Source organism: Petaurus breviceps, unplaced genomic scaffold (assembly GCF_028583685.1).
Source record: "Petaurus breviceps papuanus isolate PSGF00001 unplaced genomic scaffold, PetGlider_PUasm1.0 174, whole genome shotgun sequence".
Taxonomy (NCBI): Eukaryota; Metazoa; Chordata; class Mammalia; order Diprotodontia; family Petauridae; genus Petaurus; species Petaurus breviceps.
Window position 1 is genome coordinate 15,297,057 of NW_027185761.1, and position 27,561 is coordinate 15,324,617.

General features: G+C 39.0%; 2 protein-coding genes across 2 annotated transcripts in view; both read right to left on the minus strand.

Annotated features, from left to right (window-relative positions):
* The window catches only part of ISY1 (ISY1 splicing factor homolog), a 224,957-nt gene extending 214,138 nt beyond the window's left edge, over window positions 1-10,819 (minus strand). Inside the window, exon 1 of the mRNA XM_069083796.1 lies at window positions 10,808-10,819. The gene's annotated coding sequence lies outside the window, so the exon portion shown is untranslated. The remainder of the gene's footprint in view (window positions 1-10,807) is intronic.
* RAB7A (RAB7A, member RAS oncogene family) overlaps window positions 1,176-27,561 on the minus strand; it is a 67,958-nt gene continuing 41,572 nt past the window's right edge. Inside the window, exons 2-6 of the mRNA XM_069083797.1 lie at window positions 11,180-11,240; window positions 8,194-8,320; window positions 5,293-5,511; window positions 4,097-4,225; window positions 1,176-2,558 (exon numbers count right to left, since the gene is read on the minus strand). Coding sequence (XP_068939898.1) covers window positions 2,463-2,558; window positions 4,097-4,225; window positions 5,293-5,511; window positions 8,194-8,320; window positions 11,180-11,232 — 624 coding nt within the window. The 5' untranslated portion in view covers window positions 11,233-11,240 and the 3' untranslated portion in view covers window positions 1,176-2,462. The remainder of the gene's footprint in view (window positions 2,559-4,096; window positions 4,226-5,292; window positions 5,512-8,193; window positions 8,321-11,179; window positions 11,241-27,561) is intronic.

A 27,561-nucleotide genomic window follows, 5' to 3' on the forward strand; every position in this document is an offset into this window, starting at 1 on the left:
TGTGTGTGTGTGTGTGTGTGTGTGTGTGTGTGTGTGTGTGTGTGTGACTTCAACTGCCCAGAGCAGGCTTCAGAAAGGTTAGTATACTAAAGGTATTAACCTGTCAGTCCAAAGCAGAAAACCCATATTACAGGTAGCAAGATAAACAAAATGGACTTATAAAAGAATCAGTGATCAAAAGGAAAGTAAAGCACAGATGCCTAAAGACAAACCAGCAAAGATCCAGTGACAAAAGAAAACATCACTGATGTAATAAATATCATTCGACTACAGACCTACAGCCAAAATAGAAAGAGGTCCCACTCCTCTAAAAACCTGACGTCTCAGCCCTGGATTCAAAGGTAGACTGGTAGGAAAGAGATTCAAGTCAGTCTTAGAATATGCATATCATAGGTTTTTTCTTCCGATCTTAACAACTCTGACTCATTCAAAGCTATTTAGGGACTTTTGGAACTCCCTGAACAAGAGGTGATGGAGCTGAGAAATCACAATCTTGGGCTCCTTCCACTACATTATGCTTCAGTTCTTCTTCCTAGCACCATAACCCTGGAAGACAGACGACCAGAAAGGGTCTAAGTTGGAGCTATGACTCTAAACTGAGGGAGTGGGAGGGATAATGTATGTCACATACAGTCTATCTCTAAATTCCCTCCGTATTTTTCAAGAAGTATGGTGAACACAACCCAAATGTTAAGTGAGTGACCAGGATATGTAAAAGAGATTCCACTAAATATGTTAGAAAATTAGGCCAAAACCTGATGAAAATTTTCCTATTCTTTTTATTACTTGGCTCGTACCAGCAAGCTAGGAACCCAAGATTTGCTAGCAATGGGACTGACTGAGGTGTTATAGCCCGTTTCATTACAAGCCCATGAAGGCAGAGATGATCTGTGCTTTGTAATCAATATTTCAGCTTGAATCTAAACCACTAACAAAATCAATACCTAAAAATAAGTTCACAAGTAACTTGTTTGTGTATTTAGTGGGGTGAGACAGGAAGGAAGTAGAGACAATAAGACCCTTGGTGTGTTGAAGTGACTAGAACTACTAATTCCAGAGACCTGGATGATCTCTTCAATTGTTAAGTAGCTCAGTAATTAGCTGAAGTGATTTTTATTAGCTACTTGGACAAGAGGTATGTGGGGGGGAAATAAAGACAGGGAGAAACAAGATGGTCATTGTTCTTGTTAAATTTTATTGGCATCACGTTCATCTCTTTACAGAAGAACTCAGCCCACACCCTAGAATGTAGACCTCTGGAAAATAGGGAGAAGTGCTCCATGTAAGCAAGCTACAATGCAGGAACAAATACTAGGGAGGGGAGCTAAACTGTAAATTTCTCCATACCAAAGAAACAGTAATATGGGCAATACTGGGGCAGGAGAGGGAGGAGGAACAAGTTTTCTAGCCTAAGAATACCACAACCCAGAAAGGAGCGCCTTCTAGAACAAAGGTAAAATCATTAGAACAGATCTGTAGATTTTCCTTTTTTACTTTTGTAGAATGCTGATTGAGCAGAGGTTTTACAATGTGGAGTAGGGAAAAAAAACAGGAAGAATTTTAAGACCTGCAAATAGTCTCCATTAATCCATTGCACACATCAGTATGTTATGCCAATCACCCTTTTGAAAATTTAGACACAGAAAGGTAACTAGATACCCGCCTCCCCTCCCCCCCAAGGAGATGAAAAGCTTTTTGGCTCTTAAGTCTTCAATAAAAAGGCTTACATAATTCTCGCTTCTACTGTACAGAATACTGCCTCTAGCTGGACTTCAAAATTCTGTATTGCTAGCACTCTGCAATCCAGAACAAAGTTCTCCCCTCATCCTACATACCTGCATTACAGGACTTAAACACGTAATCCAAGAATTTCTTACACTAATTTATACATTTTAATTGGTTGCATATATTAACATGTACTATAAGATTTTTCCTAAGAAGCATTACATAATAAATGGATACTGTAAAAAGATCTGATTAGTTAAAAGTAACAAGCATTAACAGATACATACAAAACTCCACCTAGTTAAACTGGGTGTGAGCTTGCAATGAACTATGGGTAACCAGCCTTCCCAGGTGCAGCCTTCACAAGGAGGAGGAAAAAAATGAGACAGTTTAAAAAACCAGGTAACTAATTATACACAGATTAACCGTCAACAGTTTTTCTCCATTGGACAAGTGGAAATGTTTCCAATGTCAAGCCCACATTAGAACTAACTCTCTCCACACGTGGACAGTCCTGCTAGCATACAGAACAGCTGATGTGGAGGGGCTGACACCCATGGAGCTGTGTACAGAAGTGGGATCATGTTTGCTCGTGGCAGATTTGGGTGACATTTTTTGGCAGCTGGAAATGAAAGAATTGATTTCTTGTTTGTTTGAATAGGAGAAGGGGCTTGTGTCTGAAGGCCTAAGTGTGATATCGGTTTGTGAAGGGCTCTGTGCTCTACCCTGCCACCTCTTCAGCAGCTGCAGCTTTCGGCAGAAGCCTTTGCTCGGTCATTCTTGTCCAGTTTGATGGGCTCAGGAAATTCATTGTACAGCTCCACCTCTGTCTCCTGTATAGGACAAAGGACAAGAAAGGTGATGCAGGAGCATCCAAATAACAGTGAAGGAACCAAATATGGGAGATTTGTTTTCAGGAACCTGTGCTTGGCAACCTGTCAAAACCCAGCTAAGATAAACAATGACTTCTGTGTAAGTATGTTAGCAGTTTAATAGAAGAGGTAGAATTTTCTCCGGGTGTCTAGAAAAGATCTTGATCTCCTACACCACAGGACTTTTCACTACATGTTATCTTCTCTGTGAATGCCATTTGTCCCCCCATTAAGTTCTTAGCTTCTTGAGAGTAAGGGACCATTAAACAATTCCAGTTGGCAGACACTGGAGACACAAATACCAAATACAAAACTACACTGGATCTCCCCCAAGAAGCTCATATCCTACAAGCCCAACACATAGATAATAATGAAGGGGCCTCCAGAAGGAGTGGGCATTGTACAATGGGAGTTGAAGAAAGATCTTATGAAGTAGCAGCTCAGCTGTGGTTTTAAGACAATATAAATTTTATGAGGTGGAAGGAATATGGGGGAACAAAAGCCTTAGATGCCAAGCCAAGGAGCATGTACTTGATCTTGATGAGGGGTTCTTAACCCTTCAGGGGTGTCATGGACCTTGCTGGCAGTCAAGTAAAACCTACCTATCCCTTATCAGAATAATTTTTGTGTTTTTAAAAATGGACAAAAAGGACATGGCTAAATTTCAGCTAGAAGTTAGTGTCCGCTCCCCTGGCCCCCTATCCAAATTCGCAGACTTCAGAGGTAAAGAATTCTCTTAAAAAGGCAATGGGGGCGGCTAGGTGGCGCAGTGAATAGAGCACCGGCCTGGAGTCAGGAGGACCTGAGGTCAAATACGGCCTCAGACACTTAACACAAAAACTTGCCATGTGACCTTCAGCAAGTCACTTTACCCCAATTGCTCTAACCTTCCCCCTCCAAAAAGCAGGAAAAAAAAAAAGGCAATAGGAAACCTTTACAGATTTGTAAATACAGGGGTGCTGGTTAGCTCGGCATCTTAGAAACAGTAATTCAGCAGCTGGACGGACTCGATAGAAAAAAATGGAAGGCAGGAGAATAAGAGGCGATTGCAATGAAACTGAGGAGAGATGGAGAGTAGCAACAGGACAAACACTATAGGCAGAGAGAAGGATAAGACAATTGCTCCAGACTTGGCTACTTCTTGGGTATTTGAGGGTAGGAGGGTTAAAAGCTCCAATGGTGTGAACCTGGGTGAGATGCCTGCAGACATAGATAAACTCTTGTACTAACACAGATCCTTCTATGTAGCAGGCGTTCAAATTTGTTTGATCAAGTGATAAGGGGTCAAAATTTGTATCATTATTATACTATAACAGATGAAACATCTGGGATGTCCTGGCAAAAGGTAATTAAAGTAAAATCAGTCAGACAATGTGACTGTTCCAAGAGTTGGAATGCCATGTCAACCATCTCCCCCACACAAGAGGCCCAGAATGCCAATCTCCAGGCCAATCAGTGGTTAGAGCCACTAGAGGGGAACAGCATTCTCCCAGACTTACCTGCTTCAGTGCATTCCGTGCAATGGTTTGGAAAGCCTGCTCCACATTGATAGCTTCCTTGGCACTGGTCTCAAAGTATGGGATGTTGTTTTTGCTGTAGCACCAGGCCTGTGCTCGTTTTGTGGCAACCTGTCAGAAGCAGAGGACAGGTGAGATCTAAAGCAGGCAGATTAAAGTGCACACTCGGCACTTAGGTATGGATGGCTATATGCGTGATAGGAGAGAGGAAGAAGCAGAGGAGCAGGAGACAGAGAGAAAGGGAGTCCAACAAATCTCCTCTTGTGGACATCAGTTTAAATTTTTGGAGTACTACAGTTTTTTCTAAGGTGTATAGGAAAGTGTTAGCACATCAAAGTTTGTGGTTTTAATGAGTTATCTCAGTTATTATATGATATCTAGTCAGGCTCTATTAGCCACAAAAGATATTTTACATAGACTCTACACCAGCTGCTACCATTAACTATCTTCTGCCCAGCAACCTTCACATCCTTAGGCAGTCCCTGGAAGCTGAGGGGTTCTGGGAATCTGTTTGCTTCCCACCAGTGTTATTTCAGGCCCACAGATGCGCATCCTAAAGCTCCAGGGCAGCCATCCTCTCCTGGCATGGCCTCACTGGGAAAGTAAGCCGCCTCTGGACATACGGAGGAGGAGAGGCTATACATAAGATCAGGACATGAATGGAACCAGCTGAAAACAGACAAACTGGACACTCCCTGGGTATTTACAAACCCACTTGCTCTTTTTGTTTTTTCTGAACTGACTCTCCTTTGGACAATTACTGCCATTCTTGTCAGATGTAATTGGCAAGCGTTTCCCATTTTAGGTTAATGGGAGATAGGGAGTTATTTTCCTGATGGTTTTAATGAACCAGAACCAAGAATGGGATCGTGTCCAAGAACCTAACTTTCATTAGTTAGCGTTCTCATGTTTGTATCACACCACATTCTACAAAGAAAGGCTATGGCTCATTTCTAGGCAGGTTTATGCAAAAGCCCAGTTATTAGAGTGCTGCCCCTTCCCATTTCACACAAGCATAAAAAGCAAGACTCAAGACCTCTCAGTGCTCTCAGGTCTTGCTGCTTCAGGAGATTCCTTTAATCCACAAGTTCACTGTACATATTTCACATAGTACATTCTTAAATATTCAAAAACTGAAGCTTTTTCCATCTTCTGAGTAAGAGATGGCACATACTTACTTGTCTGTTTTCTAGGTCAATCTTGTTTCCCAATACAACAAAGGGGAAGTTTTCAGGATCCCTGGGACTGGCTTGGATGAGAAATTCATCTCTCCAGCTGTCAAGAGTTTTGAATGTGTTAGGGGCAGTCACATCAAAGACCAGGACGCAGCAGTCTGCTCCTCTGTAGAAGGCCACACCGAGGGACTGAAATCGTTCTTGTCCTGCTGTGTCCCAGATCTTTGGGAGACAAAGGGTTATTCGTCAGTCTGATAAGACATTATACAGCACAAACAGTTGGGGCACAGAAGAAAGGAGAATACAAAATGATGACTGATGCTATTACCATCACCCAGAAGAAATTAATGCTTGCCCTGTGAATAAGAACTTTAAACCAGAAAAATGGATGTGCAACACTTGCAAATGTAATGGTCCTGAGGGGGAGAGATTTTAAAGGCAGAAGAGAAAATAAATAGAAACTAAAATACAAATCACAAAATCTTTGGAATGCAATAACCCAGTTCAAGTAGCTCAATCCTCAGCATGTGTGTCCTCAGGAAGTAGCAACATCTATAACCATAAGAGAGAAATCACTGTCCAATGCTCGTTAGACAGAGGCAGCTAGTGAGCTGGGTATAGATCATGCTTTGCTGATGAAAGGACAAAACAGCTTTCGATATAATAAAGTTTGTAACTGCAATATACCAGACAAAAGTAACTGCTCATTTTTGTGGACGGTCTATGGATAACCCCCTAGTTCTCCCATCTACCCTTCTGGTATTACCCTACCACTGTCAGAATGCTTACTAGGCTTGAGTTCACACAAAAGGATGTGATTTCACCTCCTATGCTGCTTGGTATACCATTAAATTATGGTTTAGATAAAATTAGGAAATTTTTCCACGCTTCCAGAAGCAACATTCAAAATCCACAGCTAAGATGTTAGATATATCTGTAACCATCTCTATGGGAAGTACAGAATACCTCCTTTTAGAGTTTGGGTGAAATACCCCATTAATAATTTTCATGAGCAGAAAATGGGGCTAGGTAGGGATTTTACTACTATTATTTACCATCAGTCAGAAAGGATCAGTAATGACATGGCTTATATTCATGGGTTTAACCTATGAAATGAGTTGTGTTGGCTTTCTGCAACACAAGACTTTTAAATATAGTCCATTGTGTTGCCTTGTCAAACAAACAAAACTCACCCCCAAAACAAACAATACTTGGTTCCTTTGCCATACCCAATTTACCAAACATCTACTATATGCAATTATGTTGTGAACAAATGAGCCTGATGAAAACTGAATCATATACCAGTCAGTATTAGCTCTACATATATTATTTCAGACTACTGAAACCTGAAAGGTTCTAAGTTCTGCTACTTAGCAAACTTTTCACCAATGTACACACTGCTAGGCAAAAAAACCACAATGACATGAAACACTGACCGTCAGAAGTCATTAAGAGTTAACATGTTCTGGGGAGAGTTAAAAGACATACAGCATGGGGCAGCTAGGTGGCACAGTGAATAGAGCACCAGCCCTGGAGTCAGGAGGACCTGAGTTCAAATCTGACCTCAGACACTTAACACAAAAACTAGCCATGTGACCTTGGGCAAGTCACTTAACCCCAATTGCCCTGCCTTCTCCCCTCCAAAAAAGCAAAAAAAAAAAAAAATACAGCATCAAGCTACAAACTAAAAGAAATTGGTTCATCACATATGACACATGTGGCCCATCACCACTAGCCAGGAACCGTACTAAATGTCAGTGGCAGGACAAATAGTAGTTATGGAGTAGAGCCATAGCTAACTCAACAGCAATGAAGTGGGATAACTACAAGCAGGGAAGGCAGAAGAAGCAGCTTAAAGGATTCAACATAAGAGCGTCAAGAAAACCCTCCCCAGCATAACTTAAAAGCCTATGGACGCCTGTCATAGCACTATAAGGAATGAGGGCAGACTTCTTAAGAGTGAAAAAGAACTAATGGTTCTGTACTGGCTTTTGTAGTCATAACTGTACATGGATGATAATTCACTGTCATCTCTGAAAAACAATCTCTTATCCCACAAATGTAACATATTCCAGAGGACACATACAGGTTATCTAGCTGGCAGGGGAAGAAGAGATAAGGAACAGAGAACCAGAAGCCTCTTGGGACAGTCAAAGCACACACTGGCAGATCTGATATTACCAAGAACAAACCATTAAGATTTGATGCAAAGGGCATGAAGAGAGCCTAGAGCCATTTCAAAAGGGAGAACTATGTAGAACCATGAGAAAAACTGGGACTAGACAACTTCCCAGGTAGTCATATAGGAAAGAGATATTTTTATAATGTGAAGCACTTAGAACCAGGTTATAAAATGATGGGAAATGTCTAAAAATAGGCCTACTGTTCTATCATAAAGAGTTTTAAAGCTATTTTTGTAACCTAGTCTAACCTCATCATGGAGGACCGTGTAGTGAGGGGACCCTGATCATTGCCACAGTTGGCCTAGAGAGTTCTGTACTTATCCACAAAACAACTTGAGGGACTGGCTGATAAACTATCTCCTAGATAGGAAAGTTATCTGCCCTTAACTTTCCACACTTGGGAATGTGTGATCCAATTGCTAACCAAACACATTTTTTCTAGAGGGAATGAAAGGGCCCAGATCTGGTCACTTAAAACACTTTCAAGTTAAGCTAGATGATTAGCAGAAACACTCGAAGTAAATCCTGTGTCCAGTATTCTAAGTGTTAGTTTATATCAGAAGACAGATGTGCTGGTGTAACTTGTTAGGCCATTCTGGATCTCTTTTGATAGTAAGATGTGAAAAATCAAGAGGGACTGCTCTTAATCTCTGCTGCTCAAAGACACGAGGAGGAGAGGGCAGGGCATCACTAAAGACCAACAGTAGGGAAGTTGCTTTACCTGCATCGTCACTAGTCTGTCATCCACCATCACTTCCTTCGTCAGAAAGTCTGCTCCTATTGTTGCTTTGTACTGATTACTGAACTTCTTGTTCACATACTGGTTCATGAGTGAGGTCTTACCCACCCTAAAATGGAAGAAAAACCACAAATAAGAGCTGACTTGTGAGGTGGGGTAGAAAAGAAACTGCAGATTTGTATGTATGGGTTACTCACACTGTGCTTTAAGCCCCTCCCCTTGCCCAAGTACTTGCTCCTGCTCTTCAATAGCCACCCTAACCCCAACCCCACCCAACCTACAAGAGGTTGGAGTGCTTGGAACTTGCATGTATTCTAAGTGGCACTTCTTAATGTTAGACCTAGGTTAGGGAGGATACAAGAACCAGAGTTCAACGTTTTCTTCTGTCTAAAGGAAGCATAAATAAAGGAGCTGCTATTCCAAAAATACCAATTCAATTCTCAATGTTTCTCAAGTAAATGATCCATATATTCAGTTTACTGACTGAGAACTGGCTCTTATGGTAGATCAGAGTTGTGTTATAAAACATCTATCTATAAAAATCTATAGAGGGAGAGAAAAAATATCAACCAATAACCTTTTGGTAATTGGCTAAGTACCAGGCCCTGAGAATGGAAAGAAGGGAGAAAGGAAAGAAGAGAAAATGCAAGAGAGAGTCTCTACTCAAGGGGCTTACACTCCATCAGGGAAAAAAAAATTCTTCATACACACACAGATGCAGAATATAAAATAAATTTAAGGTAGGGAAGGCACCAGAAGTCTGGGGTTTGAATAAGGTCTATGAGGTGAGAAGAATGGGAGGGAGTGGACAAGGGCAGCCAAGAGATAGAAAGAGTGCCATGTGTGAGGAAAGGGACTTTTTGGCTGGGCTGTAGCACATGTGAAGAGGAGCTATAATGAGGTAGAAAAATAGGTTGGGAAACAGGTTTAAAAGCCAACCAGCAGGTTATATTCAGTCTTGGGGGCAATAAGAAGCTGCTTGTATCTGAATAAGACATGTCAAACCCGCGCTTAAGAAAAATCTCTTTGGCAGCTATATGGAAGATGAAGGGACAGACCTAAGCATGGAGATAATTGGCAGACCACTACAACAATTTAGGCAAGAGGTGATGAGGCCTTGGTCTAAGGCAGTAAGTAGGTGAGCACTGAGAAGGGGATGGATGTTGCAACTGAATGAATACCTGAGGTGAGGTGAGGGAGAGTGAGGAGTAGAAGATGCAGAGGTTACTACCCTGGGAGACTGGAAGGATTGGGGTCCTTCTGAAAGAAATACGAAGGGCTGGGCTTTTTGGGTGGATGAGAAGTGTTAGGGAAAAAGAGGATTCCTATTTTATCCAGGTTGGGTTTGAAATGTCCAACAGGCAGTTTGGTGAAGTAGGACTGAAGCTCAGTAAAGAACGGGAGCTCAATATATAATTCAGAGTCCTTTGCATAGATATTTAAGATCACGAGAGCTGGATGAGGTCACTGAGAGAATGAAGAGTGCCTAGCAAAGAGTCTTGGAAAACCTAAGAGTACTCATTCTCAAACAACTGTTATTTATTTATAAAGAGTTAAGCTAGGGGCAGCTAGGTGGTGTAGGGAATAGAGCACCAGCCCTGGAGTCAGGAGATCCCGAGTTCAAAACTGACCTCAGACATTTAACACTTACTAGTCGCATGACCTTGGTCAAGTCACTTAACCCCAATTGCCCTGCCTTCCCCCTCCAAACAAGCAAAAAAAAAAGTTAAGCCAACCAGGAAAAAGCCAAAAGTATTAGCTTTTGATTTATGAGCAGAGGACAGATTTTAAATTGGAAAGAAAGCTTTATACCATCCAGTTTAGCCCCTCATTCAGAGATGAGGAAATAGAAGTCTCTGGAGAGACTCAGTGACATACTCAACATCAAGCCCAGGTCTTCTGCACTCTACTGCACCTCACTACTCTGACACTCACTGGAGCCACTAACTGATCTTGGACATGGCCTTCTACAATGTGATTTTACCCTGTTCTTTTGCTCAGTCTGGGAAGGACAAGCTAAATGTGAATCAGCAAGTTTTAACCCTAAATTTGGACCAAGAACCATTTGTATGCATAGCCACCCTATAGAAAGAACGTCCCTACCCTACTGAAAAGAACATGATTTAAAATGTTTAGTTTCCTGGTGACTTGGGCTTTAGTGTCTCATGGTCCTGGGCCTACAATGGAATCATAGCACTAGATGATCTTCTCATTCTACAGATGAGGAACCTGAGGTCCAGAGATATTTATTCATTTAATAGAGAAACCTTTCATGAATAACATGAGAGAACATGAAATTAGTCTTGCCATTTCTCAACTGGGACTCACTGTGGAAAGTGTTTTCAATCACTAAATCTGGTTCACTGGTAGCTCAGTACTACAATGTATGCTCAATGTTCTGATAAAAATAAGCAGCCAACCCTGATAATTCTGGGTCTGATATCATCAGTTCTCATATCAGATCAAGCAAAAAAGAAAACCGCATATGAATCCATGAACTTGTTATGAACACTCTGGATGTGTATCTTATATGTTTTCTGGTTGCTCTTTTTTCTCCTATCTGTACCTCTCCACTCAGTCTTATGCCCTGCACTCCCCCCATGTACTCCCTTGTAACAAATACGTTTAATTAAGCAAAACCAGTTTATACCTTGAGTACGCCTGAAAATGAATTAAAAAAAAAAAAACTGATGAAATATGTCACCCATTTACTGACAGAAAGGTGATGGTCGACAGGTGCAGAATGAGACATACAACTAATTAGTGAAAAAATCTCTTTCTTTTCCCAGGTTATACTAAGGGGAAATCAGCCATTCCATTATCAGAACGATTGACTTTCAGGGTAGAATCTAAGAAACCCCATGGAGGGCAGTTTGTCAGAGATACACTAATGAGGTCAGCTGAAGATAAAAGCTACGACAACTCATGCCCATTTGGTAAGGAACCAGTTGGTCTTATAAATGCTTACCCAGAATCTCCTAGAATGATAACTTTCAGCAACACTTTCTTCCTAGAGGTCATCTTTCAAGCTAAAAAAAAAAAAAAAAGGTAATATGAGAGAAGAATAACATAAGCTTGATGGAAGTATATATAGGCTTAAACTACTTAACATTATTAACATCAAGAAGACTCTAAGATAACGATATTCGATCCAAAGCAAAAGCAGCACTCTTTTTTATTCAGGATCTATGCTTTCAGTATGGAGAACTCCCTGGACTGATGCAGATCTGCCTATAATTTAGTGTTAAGAAAGTTAGGTTGCACAGGGCACTGTGGTTAAGTGACTTGCCTGGGGTCAAAAAGTCAGTGATCAAGCATTTATTAAGTGCTTATATCCTGCTCTCAAGGAGCTCACAGTCTAACAGAGGAGATAACATGCAAGCAAGCAAACAACCATGTACAAATAGCATATATGCAGGATAAATGAGGAGATATTCTCAGAAGTAAAACACCATGAGTAAGAGGGATTGGAAAAGATTTCTTGAAGTGGGACTTAAAGCTAGAACATATAAGTGAGGTAGGACTTGAACATGGGTCCTCCTGATGCCCAAGCCAGCCCTCGGAATTACTAAACTGTGCTGCCTCCTTTGCCCTTCATTGCTATTGTTGTTGTCGTCGTATGTCCTTTGTTCTTGAAGAGGATCATGACAACAGGAAGGTGATGCCACAACAGTCAAATGAACTGGATTTAAGTGTGGCAGAGCTGTCCCAGGCTCTTTTCTTCTCTGGAGCCATCTGGGTCCAGTGGCAAGATATAGATCAAGACTGGACTGGAGATGGTCCCCTGTCCTTCATTAGGTATGAGCTTAAGGAAGGGCTACATACTGAAATCTGCTCATTGAAGATGTGTGAATTGTGAGCTTAAGATCAGAGCAAAAATGAGTGGTGTGATAACCAGCAATCTCTTGTTGAAGGCTCAAAAAGGCACAAATAAGGTCATGGTCACACATACACATCCACCTTGATAGATGGAGACGTTGAAGACATTCTTGGAGTTTTTACCCACAGTTAGCTGCAGAAGCAATATTCACTGAGCTCTTTTATAAAGACAGAGTGCAGTATAGGAAGAAGATGGAACACAGGATCTAGGACTTTTGTCAAATGATCTTTGAAAACAACATTCATTCTACATACAAGTCTCTTTCAAACTACCTCAAATGTAACAAGAATTAAAAAGATGATTTTCCTCAAGTTCTTTATATTCAGGTTAAATGGCCCGGAATTTCGAACCCCAATCCTGGAAAAAAAAAATCAGCTGAGACCAGACAAGGTAACAAATTAGATATGCTGATGTTGCTCTAACAACGAACTTTTCAGACATCTGGGACTCACAGCCACTAAACAAATCATTCTAAGTTAAAACTAAAAGGACCATAGCCTCCCTATTAGTGAGGCTGCCCTCCAGTCCCTCCTGCTCTAGGGTAGCCACAAGAGGTACTGGCAGCAGACAACATGAGATTATACCAAGTCCTACCCGCATTTATTTTGGCTATCAGCATCAGGAGTTGTTCACCAGAGGTCAGGGGAGTTTACCATCACTGGTGATTAACAGAACTCTGTACTCTGTGCTTCTCGATGAACTTATAGGCTAGCTCAGTCTGACAAAGGCTGCTGTGATGACAAGACTGGGATTTCTATGAGACTTTAGACAGAATTTGGAAGAAAAAAATCTAGCTAAGCACACTCCACATTCTCTATTAAACTATCCTGTTGGGCTCTAAGACTTTAGACTAATGTTTAGATAAATTAGAAAACAGAGGCAGCTAGGGGGCACTGTGAGTGGAGAGTCGGATCTGGAATCCAGACAAGTAAAAGTTGTATAATCCCAGGCAAGTTACTTAACCAGAACTTAAAAGTCTGACTCAGCTCCCTCATCAGTAAAATAGGAATAATAGCACCTACTTCCCAGTGTTGTTGTGAAGAGAAAATAAGAATATTTGTAAATCACTTTGCAAACCTTAACATGCCACATAAATGCTATTGTTATTTTTCATGATTTTTTTACACAGAAAGTACTCAAGGTGTCTTTTTTTTTTTTAATCAAGGAGAGGGTTTCCTACCCAAGTATTTTTGGGAATATTCCTAGCCTCCTGGAAAATGGCCAACTATACAAAAATAGAACATATTTATATCTTTCCTAAAGAGGACACCTCATATTTACATAGCTTTTTTGGTAGGCCTGTGGAGATTTTTTAGTAGGGGAACTTTTTCCTCCCTTGATACATGTTAGATGATTCCATTCCCATGGTCATACCACTAGTATATGTCCAAGACAGAATCTGAAACTAAGTTTTCCTGAGTCCAAGACTCTAACCACTTTATCAAATTGCCTCTTAAACAGTACCTCATGGTTTACAAAGCACTACCTAACCATATTTTTAGCATTAAGGAGATAAAGGTTAGAAAGGTTAAGTAACTTGTCCATAGTGGCAGTGGACAGAGCACCGGGCCTGGGGTCTGGAAGACTTTTGTTCTAGAGTTCAAATTTGGCCTCAGACACTTACTAGCAGGGTAACCCTTGGCAAAACACTATTTGCCTCAGTTTTCTTATCTGTAAAATAAACTGGAGAAGAAAATAGCAAACCACTCCAATATCTTTGCCAGGAAAATCCCGAATGGTTCATGGAAGAGTCAAGAGACACAACTTAAATTACTGGAACAATTACAACAACAAAACATTGAAAGTATTAAAGCTAAGCTCTCCTTAGTGTCCACTACAGGCATCAATGTATTAACAGTCTGACTTTAAAAAGACAATTACTGACCTACAGTCTGCTTTAGAAAAAAATATCCTTGGAATTTAAAGATTTTAACAGACTACCACTTGCTAAAGGATCATCCAAGTAAGGCAAGAGAAATAAAAGGAGCATATCTCTTAAATTCATTGTCTACAACTCAAACAAAAGATACTCCTACATAACTGTTCCTTTATCAGAAAAAAAAGGTAAAAAAAGTAAATCTTTTTAAAAGGGGTGAGGGATACCCTCAATAAGTTTATGGTTTTTTTCTGTGTTTTTTTTTTTTTTTAATAAGCAATTGGGGTTAAGTAACTTGCTCAAGGTTACACAGCCAGGTGTTTCTGGGTGGGTGCTAAGTGTCTGAGCCCGGATTCAATCCCCAGGTCATCCCGACTCTGGGGCTGGTGCTCTTACTCACTGTGCTACCTGGCCGTCCTTAAGTTTATGTTTTAATAAGACAGTACAGTTACCTGACAAGATAGTGTCCAGAACTGCATGAGCAATGGTAGTTTTGGTTTAATTACTAAATCAAAAACAAGAGGGTTAAAAGAGTTGGTTGCGGTTGGGGAATGGTGGCAAGAAGGTGGCAGACTGGCTGAGGTTCATAGTTATATGTTATGTAAAGCATAATATGGCCTACTGGGTCAGAGGCTGCCTACTAATTGTGGAATAAATGAATTTACCTCACCAATCAAGAAGGAAACAGAAAGCAAAACGAAAATTTCAAAAAACTATGTAACTAGTATTTTATTACCTTGAAAAAATAACAGCCTTGATATTTACATTTAATGATAATTAAAAGTGAAATGCCCTTAGATTGATCATAAATTGATCTAACTTTTTCAAGTCCAAGAAAACTGTGAGGACAGTTACTGAAACCGAGATGCAAGAACACATACACACTCACACACGCACGTGTATACATATGTGTTTATATGTATTTAAGTATATAAATATATATCACATACACATGTATATATTTCTAGATATATACTCATAATATGAATGATTCAAATATTTTAGATGATTGATTTCCTTTGACAGCTACTCAGAGCCCTGAGGTTTCTGTTTGTTTGTTTTTTGAAAATAAGTATGTTCTTTTTCAGTTTGATGACCAATTTCACTACTGATGTTGTGAATCTCATTTCAGTGAGAAAGAGGAGCTTAACACTTTGGAACTTTTCTTGCCATGTGTAAGACTTGCTCTTACTTTGGGAATTATTAATGTTGTTTATAACAAATGCTGGTGCACAGAATTCAATGCCACATTATAACCTATGGAAATGATATAGACCTCTAGATGGAGAAAAACAAAGAAATAAAAGCTAATTCTTGTCATAAAAAAAAAAAGGGGGGGGGGGAAGCGGGAAGCAAAACCTTAATCCCTTGACTAGAAAGTTAAAAAACTTCTTAGGAGGCTGCTCTGGATTGATACTTTTCAGACTGCCCCATTACAAATTGACACATTTCCCTAAATAACTAAGTAACTCACTTCTTTTTTTTTGGGTCAAATTACCTGTAGTTACTTATGCAATGGAGGAGTGCTAGGAATAGGGTTAGGAAGGTTAAGTAAATCTAACCTCAGACACTAGCTGTGTGACCCTCGGCAAGTCACTTAACTTCTGAGGTCACTTAACCTCAATTTCCTCAACTATAAAATGGAGATAATAACAGCACCTACCTCATAGGGATCCTGTCAGGATCAAATGAAGTAACATTTGTGAAAAGCTCTTAGCCCAGTGCTGCTATAACTGTTAGCTATTGTTGTTATTAATAACAACTTGCCAGCTATATGCAGGTGATAAAGCCTCTAAAATTTACCTCACCATAGTTTCCTCATGTCCCTCCCCACTCTTGTTCCCAGTTATTCTATGTAATAAACAGTATTTTTAAAGACAAAAAAGGGGGGGAAATCGGTATGGATCAAGACATTGTAAAAGTCTGAATATATGCACAATGTGAAACACTAGCAGACCTCCATCCTCTGCAACTCTTAACCTTTTAATAGGTAGTACTGAAACCACTGTCAAGCAGTTTTAACATCTGTCTACAGAAATCTCTGATCTTTGTCCTTCATTTAGTCAAAGCTGATCCTTCAAGGTCTTTTATCCTTATGGTTAACTTCATAGTTAACAATCATAGTTAACTCCTCTGGGCAATTTCTCTGGTGTTGTTTACTAGGCCTTCCTTCTCACTTTTTAATGCCAAAGTTGTGCAAGATACAGTGCTTGTCAATTGTGAATTTTCTTAGGAGGTACTTATCTAGCCACCATTTGGCCCAAACAAAGACTGCCCCAGTTTGAGATAGCACTATCTCTGCCCTGCCTGTATGTACTGAAAGGTAACTAGAACATGGCAGATAAAGATTTTTATAATACACCTTTCTCAGCATCCTATGACTTGCTGCTAACAGTTTATATACCTTCAAAGACTGGAAATATTCTGCTGACAGCTATCTTTGAATCATAAGCTAAAAGTTCAACATTCAATTTAGTCCTAGTCTTATTCATAACAACTAATCATATCTTGGACCATTTGAACAACGATAACTTTCTGACCTTATTATTTACCTATGAAATAGGAAAAGGTGTGTGGTAGTCTTAACTCCTATCTATGTGTTCCTATAGTCAATTAAACTAAGTTATCAGAGGATATGAATAATTATCAAAAGAACTGCAAATTCTTTTTTTTTTAACTTTCAACCAATCTTTTAGTGGCACGAAATTATTCTAATCATCAAAGTAAAAAATACCAAATAATTACATAAAAACAGACAAAATTTTCAACAAATACAAGTTCAGAAAAATTAAGTTTTTATAAATACAATGAAACAAAAATAAATGAGTTTAGGAAAGCTGAGGCTATTACTGTAACATGATTTATTTTTCCTTTGAAGCTATTCATAAGCAATTACTATCATACAAAAGACAGAACCTTACTATTTAGGGCTATAGAAATTAACACCCCCTCTCCCAATAAAAATATCTGAGACTTATGGAACACGAGGTAAGATGATACTAAGGATGACGTTAGAACAATTTTCTAAGGAGTCCATAGAGAAAGTAACCTCGAATGGTGATATTTATGGCAAATGAACTTTGTGTCTGCATAAAATTTTAAAAGATGAATTCTGATTTCTGCAGAGAGAAAACAATGTGGCCTTTTAAATTAACCTTTGTTTTATGACTAAAAAGTAATCAAAAGAAGATTATATGTGAACTATACAAGACTAACCTGGCCTTAAAAGTGAAAACTCAATTCTAAAGGATGACAGTAAAAACAAAATGTAATGATAATTACTTTCTTCTTAACAATGAAATCATTTAAAAGAACATAATCAGTGTTTCACTAATGGCATGGATGGAAAAGGAATTATTCAGTTTTGAGTCTAAGTTTTTATACTCACAATCCATTATCATTCATTTTATAATGCAAGATCAGATTTTTGGCAAGGAGCTCAGAATTTTGTTATTACCACCTATCCCAGAATGGAGTAGAGGTTATGGATGTCATATGTAGTCAAATGAAAAGCAAAGGAGATTTAACAAAAAGATGGCAATCTTGTCATGAAGTAATCTCCAGCAAAATGGAAAAAGGCCAACAGCCTAGGCTAAAAGGGCACCAACCGATGTATCATTATATCATTTAAGTACCACAAATTAATACTTACACAATGCTAAATGAAAATGAATTTGCACTAGAATACACTTTAAATAGTCTAGAAAATTGGCACTACTAATAGACACTCTACAACAACAATTAGAGGAAGCCAGTGCCTCTAGAAAAGATTGACCCAATTTAGCAACTGTGGGTTCATTGTTCTCCCTTTTGGAAGTAATATTTCTGAAACAGAAAGAAATGAGCTTGAGCATTTTTAGCGATGTCTCTATGTTGGGAAATGCAATTTTTCCATACTAGAAACAAGCTGTCAAGAAGAAGCCAGAATATATGGAGATGGCAGAAGACAATACTTTTCTCATGTCCCATAGGCTACTCATTATAGTTTAGAAATTCTACTACAATTTAAAGACATTTTTTCCTGGGTATCCAAATGCCTCAGCAATAAAACAGTATACCATTCAGAACAGCAAACTCTTTTAACAATCCAAAGAAGATTGCTCAAAATAGCTAAGATAAAATAAAATCACAACAATTAGTGAAGTGTCACCTCACAACTAGAGATGCCCCTGCTAGACATATACCTCAAGAAAGTTGATGACAAGACAGCCCAACGATACTGCGGTCAGGGTCTTTGGGTTATTTAAAACTAGATTCCTAGTTCTGTTTGCTTCTGTATGTTGGGGACCTTTATAGTTTTTAATCAGCACTAAGATGTGGTATTGCTAAACTATTTTTTCGATGAATTATTTATTTTTCTAGATCTATAATGTAATCTTTGGTGTTTTGATTTGTATGGCATTAACTATTAACTTAGGCAGTAGTGTTATTTATATTATACTAGCATGGCCCAGCCATGAACAATTGATGTTTATCTAGTTATTCAAATCTGTAATTGCTGTCAAGATTGCAACTGTAGTTCTATTCAGTTCTCACATGGGCATTCCTATGGCTGTCCTGGGCTATCTGTCTCATTTCTCTATACAGCACTCTTCTGGACTACTGCAATAGATTGGTCTAGCTGCCTCCCATTTTTCCTGCTCAAATCCAATGCCAAACCAATATTTCTTAAAATATATCAGTCCACTATCAAAAATCTAAAGTGGCTCCCCATTGCCTCTAAAATAAAGCATCAAGTCCTTAGCCTGACACACACTGCCTTCAACAATAGTTTCCACTTTCCTTTTCAAAATTAGCTCATATTCCTCCCCTTTCTGCACTCTGCTCTAGTCATACTGCCTACGAAGGATTCTGTCTACTGCTTCTAAGACTTCCCTCATATCTCAACTGCACATCTCTCTCATCACAACTTAGGCCTTGGGCCTCCCATGGGATGCCTTTCCTAAGTCCCCAAAGTGTTAGTGCTTTACTCACTATTCTTCACCAGTTCTTCCTTATGTGCTGTGTATAGACTCGTTAGGGTACACATTATATTTCTTCTCCCTTTGACTGGGAGTATTCCTGGTGAGCTGGGACTATTTCATTCATATTGGCCTTTGTACAAAGTGAACTATAAGTGTTCAATGAAACTGAATTTTTAAAAATTTGAATGTTTCCTTATTGCTTACAATAAAGGTCAAAACCATCATTCAAGCATCTCTACAGTCTAGCCCTTACCCATTTATGTTCCAACTAACCTAGTCCATATAAGCAAACATATATAATCGAAAATAGGAATGCATGTGGCATTTCCACTAAAGAGAATGTTGTCTTGTTCTTTCTGTGACTAACCAAATCCTAAGTCAATTCTTTGAATGTCAGCTTTCCACTGAGTTTCCCCTAACCAAGCTGGCCATCATCCCCTGCCTCTGAACATATGATCAAGACTGATGGCCATTCTATCCTTTCCATGTACCCTCCCACACACACACAAACACCCATACCACAGTAACTATTTTAAGTTCTTGGGATCCACAAGGAGCTTATAATTTAATTAGTAAAAAGCATAAAATAAAGATACAAGGTAGTACATAAACTCTGAAATGTCTGGCCTCCATAGTAAATGCTACTGGAGGTCAGGAATAAGCCATTACTGAGGTGATCTGGTCAAACTCAGTGATAGAGAAAGGACTATATTGATATGATTCTGAGCTCTACTTTGAAAGATAATGTTATAATGAAGCTTTTAATTTATATTTTTTCAACCAGAATAAGCTGGGTAGGGAGAATGGTTCTCAATGCTCAATTTACTGAATCAAGGAATAAACAGAGTGTAGAAACTTGAAAACCTTAAGGCAGAATGTAGAGGAATAGGGGCGGGGAGGTGCCCACAAAACACCTAAAACCTAAAAACAGGTACCAGAATAACTAAATTTCACTTTCCCCTCTGGTTGGTCGTAGCCTCACCCTTGTCCTTGACCATTCATTAACTTGATTATTACACTCTTTCTAAATAGGGGGCCCTGCATAGGAAGACTTTACTGTTTCAATGTAAGAAAGTAGATTTAAATTTGGCAGAGCAGTAGCAGCTCTTTCCTGAAGTTAAGAAAATGACAAGTTCCTTGGTTTTACAATGGTTCTGCCAATTCTAACCTGTACCAAATTACAATGGATGCAATATTCTTCTATGATTACAGCCACTCTCCCAGTGGACAACTGTTCACTAGGCATTTTTATAGCCAAACCAGGGGTGGGGAAGCTTCAGCCTGGACACCACATGTGGCCCTCTAGGTCCTAAAGTGTGGCCTTCTCACTGAATCCAAACTGCACAGAGCAAATAAAATTTTAGATTCAGTCAAAGGGCTACATGTGGCCTCCAACCCAAAGGTTCTCCAGCCCTGAACCAAACTAATTTCAACAGCCTGGCTCAATGAGACTCCTCCATGTGGCCTATGGCTGGGTGAAGGAGAGAGTTGTTAAAAAGAAAAAGGAACCATACAAGAGTCTTGTATGGTATCTACTAAGTATCTTCTTCATAACCAAGCTAGTATGAGTCTGAGTTATTTTACAAATTTATGACACTTTTTGTAGCAGCAAAGAAGAGGAAACAAAAAAGTGTCCATTGACTAGGAAATGACTTAAACAAATCACAGTGCATTAACGTAATGGATTATTACTTCACTAAGAAACTATGACTATGAAGAATTCAGGGAACCATGGGAAGATTAACACGTACTGATAAAAAGAGTGTATGAAGTAGACAGAACCAGGAAAACAATACATATAATGAGTAAAACCACCAAAATATAAATAACAATAAAACAAAACTGAATGTTGTGCAATTGTAACAACCTTTCAATCCCTGCTAGGAAGTAGCATTATCTTGGGTTTCAGTTCTATGGCAAAAACAGACATGATTAAACCAGTCTTTCATTTCCCAATGACATAGCAGGAATCTGTTTGCAGGTTAGGGGGAAAAACCACGGAAGCAATTTGAAAAGAAAAAAGATCACTTTATTAAAAAAATTTTAGAAGTAAAGTTCATATTCAGAATTTAGCGAGAGTTATATGCTATATGATAGGAATAAATTAAATGAAGTATTTTTGATTAGTGATTTAGAAAAAAATACATCTACTGTTAATACAAAGGGAGATCAGAACAAAAATAATTACTCAATACAGACAACATGCTATTAGTCTAAATATAGTCTATCCTTAACATAAACTACCCAAAAGTAAGAGCTCTCTGAAAGGATAAAAATGGATATGTACTGAAAAAATAAATGCAATGTTGCAAATATAGAGAGAGATGATTCTAAGATTCATTCCAGCAATAGATCCATGATTCTATGACCTTATATGCCTCATGGGCAGGATTTTGGAGGGAAGAGGGGCAAAGATGCAGACAATGAGGAATGACTACAAAATCTATACCTAGTAACAAAACATTGGGAAAAGTGATATGCTCAATGATTCAGGGAACAGTTGAATTGTGTATATGAATATAACAATAACTGTGGCATTAAGAATAACAAAAGATGGACAGGAATACAGACTGGACCTTTTATTTCACTTACCTAGAGGACTCTATTTTTAACACACTTTGGCACTATATAATATCAACTATTACATTCCTACTTAGAGTAAATAAGGAGTAAAATAAGTCTTAAGTCTTAATTAAGTCTTGCAACATTGTTTTTTACATTATTTTTATAAACTGTATAAATTCTTCCGTTTACTTAACTGCATCAGTTCATACAATTCATCTTAGATTTCACTGAAAACATCCCAGATGGGACAATAGTGGCCCATTATATTCATATGCAAAATCTGTTCAGCTCTTCCACAACTGATAGCTACCCCCTTAATTTCTACTCCTACACTAAAAAACAAGTTGCTATAAATATTTTTGCACATATGGGTCATTTTCCTCTTTCTCTGGACTCTTTGGAGTATAGAGGCCTAACAGGAGTATTGCTGACTCCCACTGATATCCTCACATAAGCAAGCAATCTTCTTTTTAAAAGGCAATGCTGCTAATGAAATACTGTGCCCGGAGTACACAGAGGATCATATTTCAGATCAACACTGTATTTCAGCAACTAAGTAGAGTGAATGACAAAATAGAGAAGATAGCAAGCTACCATGCCTGGCTGGGCATCTGCCTACAGTGATATCTAAGGCATTTAAAAATCCTTTCCAAGTACCATAATAGCAGATTTTAGACTTCTTCAAAATCCAAATGCACTTACTTCAAATAGCATAACTTAACTTTCCCTTTTTAAATCAAAGCTCTCCCCCAGATTCACCTTATGTAGCAGATTTAATATTATTCCCCCTGTGAACCCAGCTACTTTCTTCAAATTATCTCCCATCACAGACTTCTATGAACTCTATTCACACCTGGAGGGAAGGGAAAAATTTCACAATTTCTGCACTTGCTTTTTAATAATAGGCAAATCAGACTAGGAAAATGACCAAATTCAGTGTGTAGAGTCTGAGAACAGCATCCCAGAATGACCATGACTGACCCCTTTCCTCTTCCTGCTACTTGGGTGGCAACAGAGATCACCCAGGTTATTTTGAACCAGATGTTGTTTTAGGTCTTGACATCTCACCTTTTTGAGGAAGTAAGATATACCATGATAAGGGATTTATTTCCTGACCACATACTTTCATAAAAATCTAAGTTCCACAAAAGGCCCAAAATATCAAGTGAATTAAATGAAAAGAAATGCTAGGGAAGATGGCCTAGCTATACCAGATTTTAATCTATATTTTAAAGAAGCAGTCATCAAAACTACTTGGTATTAACTGAGGAATAGAGCAGTGGATCAATGGAATAGATTGGGTGCACGAGACTCAGCAGTCAATGACTATAATAATCTACTCTTCAGTAAACCCAAAGACCCTAGTTTTGGGGATAAGAACTCACTATTTGACAAAAACTGTTGGGAAAACTGGAACATAGTATGGCAGAAACGGCATAGACCATTATCTAACACCATATACCAAAATTAAGTCTAAATGGGTGCAGGATCTAGGTATATAAAGGATGATACTGTAAGTAATCTGGGAAAGCAAGAAATAGTTTACCTGTCAAATTTATAGAGAGGGGAAGACTTCATGACCAAATAAGAATTAGAGAGAATTATAAAATGTAAAATGGATAACTTTGATTATATGAAATTGAAAAGCTTCTGTACAAACAAAACCAAGATTAAGAGGGAAGTGGGAAATTGGGAAAGAATTTTTACAACCAATGTCTCTGATAAAGGCCTCATTTCTAAAATATACAGAGAATTGAGTCAAATCTATAAGAATACAAGTCATTCCCCAATTGATAAATGGTCAAAGGATATGAACAGGCAGTTCTCAGAGGAAAAATTAAAGATATCTATAAGCATATGAAAAAAATGCTACATATCACTACTGATTAGAGAAATGCAAATCAAAACAACTCTGAGGTATCACATCTCACCAGTCGGATTGGCTGAGATGACAAAACAGGAAAATGACAAATGCTGGAGAGGATGTGGAAAAACTGGAACACTAATACACTGCTGGTGGAGTTTTGAACTGATCCAACCATTCTGGAGAGCAATCTGGAACTATGCCCAAAGTGCTAAAAATATTTAATCTGTATTTTAAAGAAGTAGTCATTAAAACTACTTGGTATTAACTGAGGAATAAAGCAGCGGATCTTTTTTGACCCAGTAATACCACTTCTAGGGTTGTATCCCAAAGAGATCATAAAAGCGGGAGGAAGACCCATATGTACAAAAAATATTTATAGCAGCTCTTTTTGTAGTGGCAAAGAACTGGAAACTAAGGGGATGCCCATCAATTGGGGAATGGCTAAACAAGTTATGGTATATGAATGTAATGGAATACTATTGCACCATAAGAAACAAAGAGCAGATGGACTTCATGTTTACCTGGAGAGGCTTATACAAACTGATGCTGAGTGAGAAGAGCAGAACCAGTAAAAATTTGTACACAATTACAGATATAATGTATGTGTGACGACCAACTTTGATAGACCGGACTCTTCTCAGAAATGTAGGGCCATTAAGTAAACTCCAAAAGACTCATGATGGAGAGAGATGTCTACATTCAGAGAAAGAACTAGAAAGAGAGTTTGAATGCAGATTGAAGCAAACTACCTGCTCTCTTTCTTGTTTGGTTTTGTTTCCCTTTTCCCATTGTTCATTCCATACAATACAATCCTTCTTTATAACGTGACCAATGTCTAATGTGAAACTATCTGCAGATCCTATACCTGATTGTATGCCGCCATAGGGGGGAGGGGAGAAGAAAATTTGAAACTCAAAGAACTGGGGAACTGAATCTTGTAAACTAAAAGTAAACGAACAAATTAATAAAGACGAAAAAGAATACAAAAAAAATCTAAGTTCTGGGGGAGGGAGAAGGGCAGGAAAAGAAATGGAACTGGAAAAAGAAGAAAGTAAGTCAAAGAGCAAGACTTCACTCTTCATTTTATCTGATTCAGTCCATCCTTCTCACCTGCGCCAAGACCTTTTAGGGTCTTGACTGTCAACCCATAATGTTAGCAACTCCCCATTCACTTTGTGGTCATCTATAAATTTATTATGCATTCTGTGTCTTCATCCAGGTCACTAAAGGAAAAGAAAGGTTTAAGCCAGCACAGGCTACAGGACAGATCACTGCAACTCCTTCCCACATATAAGTCACTAATCACTTCTCTGGGTGGCCATTCTACCTATCTAGTCATACTGCCACCTAGGATGGCATGAGATCAAATACCTGCAAAATTCTGGGTAAACTGTATCTACAGCTTTCCCCTGATTAAGCAGTCCAGTTAGCTTGTTTAAAAAAAAAATAAAGACATGTTATCGTAGCATGACATGTTCTTGACAATACCATGCAGCTTTATTATCACTATTTCCTTTGCTAGATGTTTATTCTTTCTTTAGTATCTCCTAGAATTGTGCCAGAACTGAAATCAAGCCCAGTGAACTATAGTTTATAGACATCATTTTTCCTTTAAAAAAAAAAAGAGGACATTTTTCTTTTTTTAATCCGACTGTCCCTCTCCCTTTCTTCAATCTGTGAAAGCTCATCATTGATACAGTACAGCCATTAGCTCTTTCATGTAGCTCAACTGGGTCTACTGACTTAAAATTCACCAAGAGGACCAGGCTAGAGGGTACCTCTCAATCTCCTTACTTATCTTGGATTTGGACCCCTAATCCTTCTCAGTCTCAGGGAATTTAAAGCTTTTTAGCATTCCAGATACCAGTCTCTCATACTATCTTCTCCCTAATGAGCAACTGGAGGCAACAAGTCTCAGTGGGAATCGAGTGAACCACATTGACTCAATACTGTAGCTAGCTCTGTTCCCTTTCTATTCAGTTATGAATTATGTGTCTATTCCAATTTCCATCTTGTGAAAAGATCATTCAACAGTGGGAACAGAGAGAAAACTTTGTTGCATTGTTTGAACCTAGCCCTGTATGGCTGGGAAGCTGGACCACTTGTACCTGCTCCTTCAGATCCAAAGACTGATACAAGGTTTGTTTGTTGTTGGGTTTTTTTTGTTTGTTTTGTTTTTTTTAAAAGCAATTGGGGTTAAGTAACTTGCTCAAGGTTACATGGCCAGTTTTTTTCTGGGTGTGGTGCTAAGTATCTGAGCTAGGATTCCATCCCAGGTCATCCCAACTCTGGGGCCAGTGCTCTTACTGCGCCACCTGGCTGCCCCTGGTTGTTGTTTTTTAACAATTGTACATCTCAAGTCACCCATATGTCTTATCTGAAAGCTATTGCCACAGTGATCAATCAGTTATTGTTTCCATGTTCACAGATGGTTCATAAGACACTCGGGGGGAGTGGGACACCTTTTTCTGATTTCAGAAAATTGTACCTGTTTGATCTCCCCCTCCCAATTTAGAAAGTCCCTAATCTTTCACCCAATTAGAAATCAGATTACCTAATGTTGTATTGTTTGCTTTTAATTAATTGGCCTTACTTTTTTATGTATATGTTTTTAATGTATAAAAGTCTGACTTTCCTTGTATTCAGTCCAGCCCTAAGCTGAGGAAGAGGCCTGGTTCCCAATTTGTTAAGCAGTTGCACTGCTTAATAAATCAATATGCTCAGAAGATCTAACCTTTGTTTCCTCAGTTATTTCATCTTTTACCCACCACATTACTACTTTAAAAACTGGCTGCTTCCATATCTTTCTTTCCTCTTTAGATAATGACTACTACTCTTTTTTCTCATCCAGATGTTTCTTACAAAGTGTTTTTGCACCTCGAGTGGAGTTCTCCTTAATTTTTAAGCCACCTCCTCCGTTTCCATTGCTCTCCCCACATCCAGGATAAATGTCAAGGCAATGCTTAGCTTGAAGTACTTCTCATTTGTACTTGGGTAACCAGTTCTTCTCTTTTGATAAGAATCAAATCCAAAAGAGTTCAACTCCTGAATAATGGAAAAGCCAATTATTATCTCAGAGAAAGCTAATGAAACATATACTTCCTCAAAGCAGAGAAGTAGGAGACTATTAGGACCATATGTTGTCTTATATATTGGATATTTTTGCTTAGTCTTTCTCTTTGCCAAAATTAAACCTTGAAGGTAGGTAAGAAAGGACTATGATATGAAGATAAAGGACATTAAAAAAAAAGTATGTTTTAAAATAACTGGGTTGGGGGAGGGAGTGGAGCCAAGATGGCAGCATACAAGCAGGAAAACTCCCTGCGCTCCTCGCATACCCACTTCAAATACTTATTAAAAAATGACTCCTAAACAAACTTCAGGGCTACAGAACCCACAAAGTGACAGAGAGAAACAAACCTCCCACTGAAGGCAGCCCTGCAGGCCTACAGGAAGGGTTCATTGTAACCTGCTGGGAGCAGAGACCAGCTACAAGTGAGCCTGCTGTTTTAGCCTCAGGGCATCCCGACCTGCCTCGCTTAGAGGGAACTCATCACCAGCAGCAGCTGTAGTGGTTTGCATAATTATCAACCCATAAATGCCAAAGACAAAGTAAAAGATCAGTGTGAACTTTGTGGAAATGGTGTGTGTGTGTGTGTGTGTGTGTGTGTGTGTGTGTGGTGTGTGTTTGTGCAATCTGGCCTCTGCTCCCAGAGGGAGAAGTGGCTGAGGTGCAGCGGGAGCCACAGCTGCTTCAGAGCTCCCGGCCTGAAGATTATGGACGGACCAAGAAATCATTCTGAGGGGTAATCACTCTTGCTTGGATCTGGATCACTGTCTTGGGTGGAGGTCTTGAGGTGTGTGACCAGTGAGCCAGAGCCTGTGGAGGCTTCAGAGAGGGCAGCCAACTAATAGCTCCAGCAGTTACAAAAACACCAGTGATTTGGGACAAAGCTCTCCTCTCTGGAAGCAGAGGTCTACTGTGGCAAAAAGCTCAAAAGTCAAGTAACTGAGTGGCAACATGAGGAAGCAAAGGAAGCAAAGCAAGCACAGCAATCAAACCTTAGATTCCTTTTGGGGGGATAAAAAGAATCAAAGCATGGAACAGGAAGAAGACAATGAAGTCAGAACTTCTGCACCAAAAATTTCCAAGAAAACTATGAATTGGTTACAGGCCATGGAGGAGCTCAAGAAGGAT